General features: G+C 39.1%; 1 protein-coding gene across 1 annotated transcript; it reads left to right on the forward strand.

The window, feature by feature from the left end:
- Window positions 1-1,462: 1,462 nt before the first annotated feature.
- Window positions 1,463-13,343, forward strand: fbxw5 (F-box and WD repeat domain containing 5). Its single transcript, XM_072673259.1, has 10 exons — window positions 1,463-1,545; window positions 6,225-6,420; window positions 6,655-6,812; window positions 7,085-7,268; window positions 7,442-7,590; window positions 7,684-8,004; window positions 8,916-9,099; window positions 9,642-9,789; window positions 10,082-10,294; window positions 11,570-13,343. Exons 2-10 carry the CDS (start codon window positions 6,234-6,236, stop codon window positions 11,856-11,858), a joined length of 1,833 nt encoding a protein of 610 aa, XP_072529360.1. The 5' UTR covers window positions 1,463-1,545; window positions 6,225-6,233; the 3' UTR covers window positions 11,859-13,343.
- Window positions 13,344-14,414: the final 1,071 nt, after the last annotated feature.

Below are 14,414 nucleotides of genomic sequence, written 5' to 3' on the forward strand. Positions count from 1 at the left end.
TGGTCGTCGTGATGGCTTACAGCAGGCAGCAAGCTTCTCAGCCAAGTAGGAAATTCCTGAGATCAGTCAAAATACACACACTTAAGCCATGTGATTATCTTATACGATAGAATCAATTAGCTGACAACAATACCAACAAACCAGCGTAAGAAATCAGGATAAAAAATCAATCAGAGGCCTTTCTTAAATATCTACTATATATTGCGGCAACAAAGTTACTAGTCTCTGTTCAAACAAAGGATTCAATAAGATATTTACAGAGCCCTTAAGGTGACATGGTGGTCGGCACAGGGTAATATATTGAGACAACAAAATAATCACAGAACATACTTGAACCATGTGACCAGCATAATAAATTAAGCTAAAAAAAATTATGGTCAAATATCTAAGGAAACCCTAAGGTGACATTGTGGTTGTTTTTAATAAGACGTGGGCACAGGATAATATATTGAGGCCACAAATAAAGTTTCAAGTGGCCACTAAATAATACATTAATATCACAAGATAGTATATAGTATATTGTACAGAAGTATAGAATTTTTTTAAGTGGTCTCAATATATTATCTTGTGCCCACGTCTTATTAAAAATTACCACAACGGTGACAATATGGATGACAAAATAATCACAGAACATGCTTGAGCCATGTGACCATTATAATAAGTTAGGGGGAAAAATAATTAATGGTCAAATATCTAAGGAAACCCCAAGGTGACATTGTGGTTGTTTTTATTATTATTATTATTAATAATAATAATAATAATAATAATAAAACATATTGAGGCCACAAATAAAGTTTCAAGTGGCCACAAAATAATACATTGAGGTCACAATATAGTATATAGTATATAGTGGTCTCAATATATTATCTTGTGCCCACGTCTTATTAAAAACAACCACAATGTCACCTTATGCCTTATGCTTATTTCTGCCTAATCCCAGTCCCTAAATATCCAGCTTCGTTAGCCTGCTATAGAGGTAGCTAGAGCAGACGCTTGTGGTAAATTGATACGAGCAGTGTTGGGTTTCGGTCATTTAAATGTTAAAATGTAAAGTGCTGAGGAAAACAGAATAACAGCTTGTATATTAATCACACAGTGCTAACATAGCTGCTACATTTCACACACACTGAATCTACAGGCTTTTCTAGCTTTCTATGAGACCACTGCTCCACCGCTGCTGATCATCGCCCGGACTGCTGGGGTGAACTGGGGTGAGTCTCCTCTTACCGCTGATTATTAATCAGAACAGCATGGTTGCTGCTCAGTTGGTTTTATTTATGTACGTTAGTACCAGATTAGTTTTCTTTCCAGATGATCTCTGGCCTTTCTGTCCTGTAGAGAAGCGAAGCGGAGCTGCTCAGTTTCAATTGACAGTTATCTAGACTTTTACTCGGGGATTGATTACACTGTTCGACCAAATACCGTACTATCGGATTCCTCCCGCTCGACTTGTTTGGTCTGGTAGCGGGGCTAGTCGCTTTAGCCGGTGTCATCAGAAATTGTACCTACGTTTTCGCTTTGTTCAGTAACTTCGGCGTTTGGCAGGTGAGACCAAAGTGAGATGAATTCATGAATATCAGTTTGAATAACATATGAAACTGAAATGTGTTTGCCAAGCATATTTTATAAGTCGCGGAAGCTGCCCAGCCTAATCAGCGTAGCCTCCCCGTTAGTTAGCTAGCGCTAGCTTAGCTTTGTTTTTAGCCAGTTTTAGTGAGACCTGATTCTCTGTAGTCTCCAAAAACGGCGAAAGTTGGATGAGTTGGTACCGTTTAACTTCCATTAAGGGTCTAGAACTTGTCCTATATTGTTGTACAACTTATATGGCTTTTTAATCTGCACAAGAGGACGTTAGCTCTGGGTATAATCTCCATATGGAGTGTAAGTTAGGCTGCGTTTAGCTGGACGAAGCTCGAAGAAATGGTTTAAGTTAGCTAACGCTACAGTACAGTACAGTACAGTACAGTCTCATTCACAGCAATAACGTTAAATGAACGTCGTCTCCTCTGACAGTTATTAGAAATGTACGCCCCCTCCCCGAGGAATAAAGTTCGCTAGATCAGCATATTTAGAGACTTAAAACGTTCAATCTCGGTTTCATAAATCTTTACTTCAGTTTTACAGTTCCTTTCTTCAGTTTAATAAATCATTGCTTTAATTTAATGAATCGTTCAATAAATGTGGTCAATCTGTCTCTTTAGTTTATAAATAAATCCCTTTATTAAATAAATTGTTAATAAATTGTTTAACTAAAGTATCACCCCAAGGGAGGGAAGGTTTTGTTAAATTGAAAGAACGACTTAATAAATCGAGGGAATTGATTGTTGATTGTTTGAACAGGTTGTTAAATCGAGGGAATGATTTGTTATTGAGGGAACAGTATTAAATTGAGGGAACAGTGTATTAAATTGAAGGAACAGTGTATTAAATTGAGGGAACAGTGTATTAAATTGAGGGAACAGTGTATTAAATCGAGGAAATGATTTGTTATTGAGGGAACAGTGTATTAAATTGAGGGAACAGTGTATTAAATCGAGGAAATGATTTGTTATTGAGGGAACAGTGTATTAAATTGAGGGAACAGTGTATTAAATCGAGGGAATGATTTGTTATTGAGGGAACAGTGTATTAAATTGAGGGAACAGTGTATTAAATTGAGGGAACAGTGTATTAAATCGAGGAAATGATTTGTTATTGAGGGAACAGTGTATTAAATTGAGGGAACAGTGTATTAAATCGAGGAAATGATTTGTTATTGAGGGAACAGTGTATTAAATTGAGGGAACAGTGTATTAAATTGAGGGAACAGTGTATTAAATCGAGGAAATGATTTGTTATTGAGGGAACAGTGTATTAAATTGAGGGAACAGTGTATTAAATCGAGGAAATGATTTGTTATTGAGGGAACAGTGTATTAAATTGAGGGAACAGTGTATTAAATTGAGGGAACAGTGTATTAAATCGAGGAAATGATTTGTTATTGAGGGAACAGTGTATTAAATCAAGGAAATGATTTGTTATTGAGGGAACAGTATTAAATTGAGGGAACAGTATTAAATTGAGGGAACAGTGTATTAAATCAAGGAAATGATTTGTTATTGAGGGAACAGTGTATTAAATCAAGGAAATGATTTGTTATTGAGGGAACAGTATTAAATTGAGGGAACAGTGTATTAAATCGAGGAAATGATTTGTTATTGAGGGAACAGTATTAAATTGAGGGAACAGTGTATTAAATCGAGGAAATGATTTGTTATTGAGGGAACAGTGTATTAAATCGAGGAAATGATTTGTTATTGAGGGAACAGTGTATTAAATCGAGGGAACGATTTGTTATTGAGGGAACAGTGTATTAAATTGAGGGAACAGTATTAAATTGAGGGAACAGTGTATTAAATCAAGGAAATGATTTGTTATTGAGGGAACAGTGTATTAAATCAAGGAAATGATTTGTTATTGAGGGAACAGTATTAAATTGAGGGAACAGTGTATTAAATCAAGGAAATGATTTGTTATTGAGGGAACAGTATTAAATTGAGGGAACAGTGTATTAAATCGAGGAAATGATTTGTTATTGAGGGAACAGTGTATTAAATCGAGGAAATGATTTGTTATTGAGGGAACAGTGTATTAAATCGAGGGAACGATTTGTTATTGAGGGAACAGTGTATTAAATTGAGGGAACAGTGTATTAAATTGAGGGAACAGTGTATTAAATCGAGGAAATGATTTGTTATTGAGGGAACAGTGTATTAAATTGAGGGAACAGTGTATTAAATCGAGGAAATGATTTGTTATTGAGGGAACAGTGTATTAAATCAAGGAAATGATTTGTTATTGAGGGAACAGTATTAAATTGAGGGAACAGTGTATTAAATCGAGGAAATGATTTGTTATTGAGGGAACAGTGTATTAAATTGAGGGAACAGTGTATTAAATCGAGGAAATGATTTGTTATTGAGGGAACAGTGTATTAAATCGAGGGAACAGTGTATTAAATCGAGGAAATGATTTGTTATTGAGGGAACAGTATTAAATTGAGGGAACAGTGTATTAAATCGAGGAAATGATTTGTTATTGAGGGAACAGTGTATTAAATTGAGGGAACAGTGTATTAAATCGAGGAAATGATTTGTTATTGAGGGAACAGTATTAAATTGAGGGAACAGTGTATTAAATCGAGGAAATGATTTGTTATTGAGGGAACAGTGTATTAAATTGAGGGAACAGTGTATTAAATCGAGGAAATGATTTGTTATTGAGGGAACAGTGTATTAAATCGAGGAAATGATTTGTTATTGAGGGAACAGTGTATTAAATCGAGGGAACGATTTGTTATTCGAGGAAATGATTTGTTATTGAGGGAACAGTGTATTAAATCGAGGGAACGATTTGTTATTCGAGGAAATGATTTGTTATTGAGGGAACAGTGTATTATATCGAGGGAATGATTTTTGTTATTGAGGGAACAGTGTATTAAATCGAAGGAAACAGATTGTTAAATAAAGGGAATGGATCGTTCAATTTACGGAAAATGTTATGCCTCTAAATATTATTTTTCTACCTTGATACTTAGTGGCTCTGTAGAAACAAAACGGTTAGACTAACTACTTCTCTAACCAGCTGCTTGGTGGCACTGCTTTATTTAGAAAGGGAGAAAACGATACGCCGTCAATCATTTGGAGAATGTTTGCGTGTGTTGTTCTTACACCAGAAAATGTTGGTGGTGATTCTGTTTAGAACGGTACCACCAGATGCATTTGTAGTTTTTGTTGTAGGAGTTTTTGTTTAAGATGTGTTAGATTTTATTGTGATAGTGTAGTGATTGATATTGATACAGAATTGTTGTACGTGATTGGATTTATTTTAGGGATGCATCGATTTGTCGGCTGCTGTCAATATCACATATTTGTCACATGTGTATCAGCCAATACACACAAACAATTATAAAATGCCTTTATCCACCTGGTGAGCATTGCAGGTCAATATAAGTTTATTTGTAGATAAAAAAAAAAACAAATACAGTAACATTAGCCAAATGTAGATATTTTTGCTGAGTAGTCCAGTGTCACTTAAACAATCTGGTCATCATGATAACAGTAAACAGCAAATATCACTAAAATTTTGGTCAACTATAAATATCTGTCCAGTGGTGATATAATTCTGATATAGTTGTGCGCTCCTAATTTTTGTATTTTTAGAATACTTACAAACATATTTACAGAGAGCGTATGGCCCTTCTGTACTCTTAAAGAGTTACAGCACATTTGTACTCTGCTATCCTCTATTTCCCATCCATTGTAACAAACATTCTTTTTATGAAGCATAGACAATATACTCTGTGTTAAAAGTGTTATATAAATATATATATATATATATTTTAATTATTGTTATTTTTCCATTTGCTGGATGCTTCAAATACTTTTGGATGATTTAAAGTTTCTGTAAAATTAAATTTGGAATAATTTTACAAAAAAACAGTCCAGTCAGAACAACCTATATCAAGTTTGTAAGACATTCTTTTAACACAGAATAGATGTTGTTTATTGAAAATGTTATCAAGTTCACAACAACGTTTTACACATATACAAGTGCACAGTTAAGTGAAATAATAATAATCCTCCAGGAAAATGGTGCAGCTACAGAAAGACTACATAAAATGCAAATGTTCAAAACATAGAGCAAAGAAAAAATACAATGAATATGATAATTACGCTGGAACAAGTAAGCACAATAAACAGACAGGACAGTGTAGCACAGACACAGCTTTCAGTACTGAAAATGTGTTTTGACAACAAGGTTCAGTAATATGTAACATACTTATACAGGTTTCAGTCAGCCATAACATTTAAACACACCACTATATTGAGTAGGTCCCTCCTGTTCCACCACAACAAATGTAACCAACCGAACTTTGGAAGTTGTGAGGTGGGGCTTCTATGGATCACATCAACAAGCCATAGGTCTTGCAGTCAGAGACGTTGTAGTTTCCAAACCAGACAGTGATGCAGCTGCTCAGATTACTTTCTACAGTTCCTCTGTAGAATATGGTGAGGATGGGAAGGGTTAGATGAGTCCTTAGTCTCCGCAGGAAGTAGAGGCGCTGCAGGGCTTTCTAGGCTATGAAGCTGTTGTTTAAGAACCAGGTGAAGTTCTTTCGCAATGTGAGTTTTATCAGTACCGTCCAAAACTAATGGAGAATAATACTCTTGCTTCTCCCTCAGGATGTCAGGATGGCAAGTGGTCCTGGCCTGCCAGACAGCCTGGTGCTGGAGATCTTTCTGCATCTTCCCCATTCTGCGGTGCTAAGGGCTGGGCAAGCATGTCGGCAGTGGTTTGCTGTTTCTCAGGATGAGTTCTTGTGGAGGGAGCTATTCTACAGCTACTATCGCATCCCACGCTCCGTGCCCCGCCACCCAGGTACTGCAACCAGAGACCATTGTATCATAGTAGATAATCTTGACATCTTGAAAAATACAGTGATGTATAATGCAGTTATGTGTTTGCAGTACAGTGAGTATTTACAATAGATAGTTCCATCAATAAAAAATAGGTAATTAATAGAAGTTAATAAGGGTCTTACTGTTATCGAAAAAGGTTGTGCACCATCATTTCTTCTCAGATTTACATTCTGTGTGTATTTTCATTCTGCAGCGGCTGTGTCATGGTACAGGGAATTTAAACGTCTGTATGACTGCATCCCCTGCGTAGAGGTGCAGACACTAAGGGAGCATCATGACCAAGTCCTACACCTGGCCTTTTCTCACCGTGGACACCGCTTCTCCTCCTGCTCCAAAGACTGCACTGTCAAGGTGAGATTCTGCTTCTGCTCTGATGTCCCTAATGGGGCTTTTATGTTGGTCCAACACAACGACTGATGTCATCCAGGTAGTATGGAGGGTTTCATAGATGAAGTGAATGTTTCATACAGTAGGCTTTAGACACTAATAACTCAAACACCATTTCTGTTGTCTGGTGTCTCCATATGAATGCATCATGTCGTCTGCGTTCATTTGCTGAAAGTTTAGCTCGACTTTTCTGAATAGCTGAGAGGGGCCTAAAAAATTTATCTTTGTTGCGGCAGCTTTGGGACACGGAGCGGCCAGATGGAACCATTTCTTTGGTGCACAGCTCCAGCATGCGTCAGTTTAACTGGGGCTACACACAGTTCTCCCAGTTCAATAGCGATGACACCCTTCTACTGGTGTCAGGAGTCTACCTCGGCCCACACCACTCCTCCTCTGGCGAGATCGCTGTCATCAGCTTAGGTGAGAATCTCTTAATCTGTTAGCCCCCCCTAGATGCACCCCTACAGGCTCTAAATGGTAATGCAATGCTACAACCTTTGCACTTGTTATTATGCAACACAAGACCTTGCAAACTGTGCAAATTAATGCACAATACATATATTTGGAATCTGAACTTGCTGCTGGGCCCACAGAAAACTACACACTGCTGTCACGAGTGCGGAATAAACCCTATGACGTGTTTGGCTGCTGGCTGAACGAGACTCATCTGATCTCTGGAAACTTGCACTGGATCGGCAACATGACCTCATGCACTGTGCTTTGGCTCAACAAAGCCTTCCAGGTGTGTCCCAATAAGAACCCCTGCTCGAAAAAGTTGATTATACTCATATATAAACACTGAATTTGAAGGCTAATCCCCTCTTTTTCTCGCCAGGATATCGAGTCAGAGAACGTCAATGTGGTTAAGCGGCTCTTCAAAATCCAAAACATCAATGCCAGCACCATCCGGACAGTGATGGTGGCCCACTGCCGCCGGCATGACTCACCGGACCTGCTGCTGGACTATGAAGCACAGTCGCAGGCTAGAGCACAGGCACAACAGCATGGGGAGCACCAGCCCATGTTTTTTGACCTCGGAGTGTCTGAGAGTGAGGATGAAGGTGATGAGGAGGATGAAGAGGAAGAGCGTGGAGAGATGAGGTGCTCAGCGCACCTTCCCCATTTCAGCTCATCCGGACTGGAGCACATTAGACATGTAAGCATTTTTGTTGGTGTAAATGATAGGGCTGTCCACTCTAGGGCCAGCTGTATACTTACTAAAGAAAAAAAAAAAAAGACCTCTCTTACCCAACAAAAATGTGCCGAGTGTGTATGGTGCTTTCCTCCTGATTGGAGCTGATCCAGTATGGTTGCTTGCATCATTTTACAGAGGGACAGTTGTTTAATTTCCGGTTCCTTTGTCTATTTACTTAGGAAGCTGGCACATTTTAGGGGAAAACCACTGGTATATTGCTATTTGCATCTGTACAGCAGCTGCAAAAAAGAATTTAAAGAGTGTACTTGGCAGATAGCCCCGGTAAAGGTACTCTGTGGAAAGACGTATAAATAGATGTTCTAGGAAAAACTCATAAACATAAGTAATTTCTTGTGAATCACATAAAGCCACATAAAGGCATCCATTTAAGTGGCAGACTAGTTTTGTAGCATCACTATGTAGCAGTTTTACCTTAAAAACAGATTTAAATCGGTTTGATGGTGCACTGACTGAAACATGCCATCTCGGTCATTGCCACTCTAGCTGGGCTAGAACATTGCTACTACTCTATATAACTTGTGAAAACTGCATAACCCAAGTCGTATTTGTGTAAAATCCTGTAATATTACTCCACTGTGTCTGTCCACATACTTTTTTCACTTTCATGCTTGTGAATAAATGCACATTTAGAGCTGTTCATGAGGGAGAGTTGAAAGCGTCATTTGTATTTACAACAGTGGAGTAAAAGTGAATTACACTTCTCACCTTTAGGGGGAGCCCAGTAGCAAAATAATACCAGTCCTCTCATTATGCTGCCTTCATTTCTATATTCAAAGATAGCTTGAGTGCAAGAACTTTATAGAATTCTGTTGTAAAGATTGATTAACTGTGTGGTGCATTGTGGTTCTCAGGGTCTTCAGAATGCAGGCGCTCAGGAGCTGGAGCTGGAGGCTCGGGTTGCTCGGCTGATGGGAAGCAGACGCACTAAAGCTCCAGACCCCAGCCTGGTGACTCCCACTGTTCCTGGGGAAGCAGAGGACAAGACCTATCTATTGTTCACTACTGGCAGCCTTACCTACTCGCCTCACCAGATAGGTCATATTTCGATTTGAGTTCTAGCTCTAACAGTAGCTAACTAGTAGTGTCAGCTGGGCTAGGTTTCCCAAAAGTCTCATAACACAAAGATTATTGCTAAATGTTGAGAGTGAGAATCCCATTAAACACTCTACCAGTTAAGATTATCTTAATACTGCAAAGCTTTTGGGAAAATTGGCATAGATCAGTATTAACATGTGCTGCCACTCCATAGATCAAAAATTAATTATGTAGACACCATTTGAAACTGTTTAAATGATTAACGTACAAGCTAACAGGTTATGTTTTGTCACTGGACATGAACCTGACCTGACCTGAGGAGCACCGCTGCCCTGGTGGCTGTACGGTCCTATTTTCTAACATAAGAGAAACACAGGATTTTAGCCTATAAATTAATCTAGGCCTGGTTGAGGCTTATGAGTTGCCAGCATGAGTGGTTGTGTCTTAAAGTTAGAGCAATCAAGCAAGAGCAGAGGCATACTTAGACACATGCATACTCACTTGACTTTTATGTGCCGTGTGTGTGTGTGTGTGTGTGTCAGGTATTAAGCGGATCATGCCTGATCAGATGACCACATGTGGGCCAGTGCTGGGGAAGGAACGCAGGAATGAGGAGTTCTTTGATTCTCTGGATCATGTGATCGATATTCACGGCCACATCATCGGAATGGGTCTGTCGCCAGACCACAGGTGGGTGTGATCCACCCGCAGACACGTCTTATCAAACAAAGGATGCATTTATCACACAATGATGTCATTCTTTCTATTTCAGATACCTTAAACAATGGGTATTATTACAACCAAACTTGGAACATGACACATAACAATGGGTTCTTACATCCCATTGTCTAAAAAGGGTGCACATCAATTCCTTAGAAAACATCTCTTAAAATCTACATGCATTTTCATGAATATTATTGTAATTGATTAAATATTCCAAAATTGATGCAACTGAATTAAATGAAACTTTTCTTTTAAACAGGTACCTGTATGTCAACAGTCGTGCATGGCCGGCAGGCTGCGTGATTTCAGACCCCATGTCCCCTCCGCCCATTGCTGAGGAGATCGACCTGCACGTGATTGACCTGAAGAGCCTGCGAGAGGAGCGCCGCAGTCTCCGCGCTCACCGCGCCTTCACTCCAAACGATGAGTGCTTCTTCATTTTCCTTGATGTCAGTCGCGACTTCGTGGCCAGGTAAACAATGCAGCAATCCACCTCTATAAATCTGCTGACCTGTGCTAAGATGTATGGATTGTGGTAATGGATGCTTTATAAGAATTTACACATAATTATTTCTGGGTTTTCCAGAATCCAGAAGGCCAGGAAAATACACTCTCAGCTAGCCAGCACATTGCAAACGTGTATGACATAATTATTACATAACTAGAGAAATTGCAATGCTCAGTACTCAAAGTGGTGATACAGGCTAAATCAGGGCACCTGTTCATGGAGTCTTCTTTTTTTTCTAAAAGCTACAACAATGAAACATGTCGACAGTCGAGGAGTGTCTACTGCTTTACTTGTTCTGTTGAAACAAAGAAGCGAGGATGTATGTTGTGTTTGTACAAGCAAACCAGCTCTGCATGAAACTCCATTAAACTGCTGGTTTGTTATGACAGCAGCCCGAATGACAGCAAATTGACCAGGCTTGGCTGTTGCTGAAATGCCCCTCAAAGTGTTGCTTGCATTGTATTATTGCCTCGTGACACATTTTTGCATGAAACCATATGCGTAGCTTGTTTTCATGGCCTCTCTTTGTTCATTTTGGTTCTAATGAGAGAAACTTCACATGGATTTAACCAGACATTAGGACTTAATATTACATACATAATACATTAGGACATAATTAACTCATCATTTGTTTTATGCCCAGCAGTATTTTGAACATTAAAAAAGTGGCATTTGCTTTGCCTATGTCAGCCTAATTAGATTTGGTAGATCAGAATCAGAATCTCTTTATTTCACCAAGTATGTTACACATACAATGAATTTGTCTTGGTGAGATCAACCAGTTAATTCTTTCCCATGACAAAAGCACTTGACGCGTTGGAGTACAAAACATTTGTGCACATGCTTCATTAAAGGTGTCCATAAAGCAAATCTTATTTCAAGTTGAAAGAAAATGACACACATTTTTTTACCAACTGCAGTTTCTTCAAGTTCACAATAAACAAGACAAAAATCATATTTTCCAGCCCCTGAGTGCTATCCCCATCATCTGATAGATCACACGTCATCCGTGCCTGAGAATCCTGTAGAGCGTAATTGGTCTCCCTGGGTTTGTAGGCTGGTCCTGCCCCTCTCCCATCACTCTTTTAGCGTCTTTTATCAGGTGTAACAGAACGGACAGCTGGCATTCTCATCCAGCATTCACTTCTTTGCCTACATTTCATGCAAGTTTGACCACACACCTATAGAAATGACCTCTGCAGAATGCAGAAGTGTAATCTGGCTCCATTTCTCCTCCAGCGGTGCTGAAGACAAACATGGCTACATCTGGGACCGCCACTACAACATCTGCCTGGCGCGCCTGCAGCACGACGACGTGGTCAACTCTGTGGCTTTCAGCCCCGCCGACCAGGAGCTGCTGCTGTCGGCCAGCGATGACTCCACCATCAAAGTTTGGCGTTCACCACGTATGGTGCGCCTAGCCCAGAGCCCCCAAAGGCCTGCCAGGCCCCGCAACATCCTTTCCTCCCTGCTGGCCCGCAGGAATGCTAATGCAAACGCTAAGACTAACGTTAACGGCAAACCCTGAGCAGGACGGACCTGATGTTACGCAGGAAAATGTGGCCACAAAAGGGCTTGACTGTGAAACACTCCGGAAACAGTGTGGTTTTAGCATGCGAGGTCACTGCTGTTAGACAGGTCTTGGTGGATGACAAGGGAGAAGGAACAGCAGTGAGGTGAGTGTAGGTGTGCACAACATACCTGGAGAGTCCTTTTACAAGTTATACTTGGGCCTGTTGCAAAAGACGGTGTAAGCAGCTCTCCATTTCTGAGTTCATGAGAAAGAATGATCTTGTGCTGCCATTGTGTTTGAAAGATAATTCTTTCCGTGTTTCTGTTTCATGAACGAACCACAGAAACAGTTTTGTGTTGTGTTTTTTTTTGTTTCTTTGTTTCTTTGTTTGTTTGTTTGTTTTTTGTTTTTGTACTTTTGTTTCTTTTTGAGACACAAAGACAGAATTTCTTTTGTGGAAGACGAACGTTCACAGATCACTCTAATACACCCCTTTAAACAGATCTCTTTTATATGTGTATTATGTTTTCTGTGGGTAGGTTCTTACTTAGCCACATGCAAAAGTTACTTTGTTGATTTTCCAAGTAAAATAAGTACAATTCATTCACAACACATTTTTAATGCACATTTACTGATTAGTTTCTTTTTAACATCTTGAATGGGTCAAAATGTGGCATGTATTGAAGGAAATTCTGCAAATACATTGAAATTGTGCTCTAAATTAACAGATTTCAAGTTAGTTTCCTGTAGAGAATTTGCATACCTACAGTGCCATGAAGAAGTTTGGGTCACACTCCTGGTCAACCCTGGTAAACATTTCTCTTACTGTGAACAATAAATAGTTTAAAACAGGATTTCCAAAATGTATACAATCAAACATTGCTTTATTATTTTAAGGAAGATTATTTCTGTCTTTTGTAGTTTCAAAGTGTCCTAAAGCTAAAGTTTGGGCACCTGGCATGGTGTACGTTTTGGATTTTGAGGTGTGTTTAAGACTATTATCCTGCGTGCAGAAGCCATTCATCTTCATGGTGTGCCTCCAGAATCTGCTAATATAACATTGAATCCATCTCTCTCCCCCTTCCAGTGAAATGTGTCCCTGTGCCACTGGCTGCAACGCAAACCACCCCTGTGGTTAACAGTTGGAGAGGTGTTCTATTTGAAAGTTTTCTTGGTCCTCCAGACCTGAACTTCATGCCAACCACTGCTGTTAACTGCCATTTTTAATTACGTTATAAACGGAAGAAACGACATTGCCTTCTCCCTTTAATTTTCTTCTGCTTTGTGTACATTATTATTTAATTGTCAGAGTGCTCAACAGCTGCTTAGAGAATTCTGTGGCTGCTGAGTGTTGGAAAATGGTTTGAGCTGTCAGTGAGTTTGCTTTGAATAGAGCTTTGAAAAATGCATCACCTGGTCTTTCCTAATAATGATTGAACAATGCGTAGCCCTAACAAGTTCATTAAGGTCTGAGGAAAAAAAGTAGTTATCTTGGGGGGGGGGGGGGGAAATCATGGGTTGCCCAAACTTCTGCATGGTGCTCCTTTCCTTTTTTCGCTGTTGACTTTTGACAGTCACAGATAATTTCGATCTGGAAAACCCAAACATGCCCACGCATCTGCATGACTCTGTATTTGAACTTTTTGAAAATCAACGAAATGGTCATTTCAACAATAGTGTCCAGACTTTTGTTAGTCCATCATGTTGAGCATGATCCCATATGTTCACCTTGTTTTAAACAAAGAATGTTGAAAGGACTCCTCAACCTCTAAGCCAAGAATTTATATATTTATATAATTTATCCCGTTAGCTGCGACGAGTACGATGACGTTTTAACCACTAGCAGTAGCAATCAACAACAGCACTGGTTCTGTTGTATTCAAAGGATGGACTATTCAAACAAATAGCTACAGATTTGAAATGACTGAATCCATTGAATCCCTTCGTTGTACTTTTGTTTTTTGTTTTTATTTAACAACCATGTGTCCACTGCCACAAAACGGCTTCATTCCAGTTTATGACAATAATCTGTAGAAATGTAATGACCTGTACAATCGCATCACTAAAATACGGGGAAATACGTTTCTGAAATGCTTGCACTGAAGCATTTACCATGTGTGTTTTCATAAATTCTTGTGACAATTCATATTAACCAATGTTTTTTTTGACCAAAAAGCTTGTGGTCAGGTTAATGAATTGAATATTGCTCTATAATAAACATTTTGAAATGAGAATTTCAGGGTTTTTGCGCAGATGCATTGTTTAATAAAGCTGGTGGGATGGTGGTTTTAACGCTGCTTTCTTTTTAATAAAGCATTAGGTGAAGTGATTTAGCATCTCACTACCATCATCAGTGTATCTGAGAAATGTGATGTTTTGAAACCCGTAGCCCTTTAGAATCGCAGTGCTGTAGCTTATTATACCGTATTACTTTGCTTTCAGATTTTACACCCACCAGACTCTTTGCATCCCTTTGCCTTTATACAGAATGACCCCAAACTACAAGATTTTTGGAAGCTTATAACCCAAGATGGGAGCCCATGTCTCCTTGTTATTCCTGCATACTTGGTT

This window comes from Salminus brasiliensis, chromosome 1 (genome assembly GCF_030463535.1).
Source record: "Salminus brasiliensis chromosome 1, fSalBra1.hap2, whole genome shotgun sequence".
Classification (NCBI taxonomy): domain Eukaryota; kingdom Metazoa; phylum Chordata; class Actinopteri; order Characiformes; family Bryconidae; genus Salminus; species Salminus brasiliensis.

Coding starts and splice junctions, on each gene's coding strand:
- fbxw5 (XM_072673259.1), top strand. CDS start 6,234: ATGGCAAGTGGTCCTGGCCTGCCAGACAGCCTGGTGCTGGAGATCTTT. Junction 6,421..6,654: donor CTCCGTGCCCCGCCACCCAG/GTACTGCAACCA, acceptor TTCATTCTGCAG/CGGCTGTGTCATGGTACAGG. Junction 6,813..7,084: donor CCAAAGACTGCACTGTCAAG/GTGAGATTCTGC, acceptor TTGTTGCGGCAG/CTTTGGGACACGGAGCGGCC.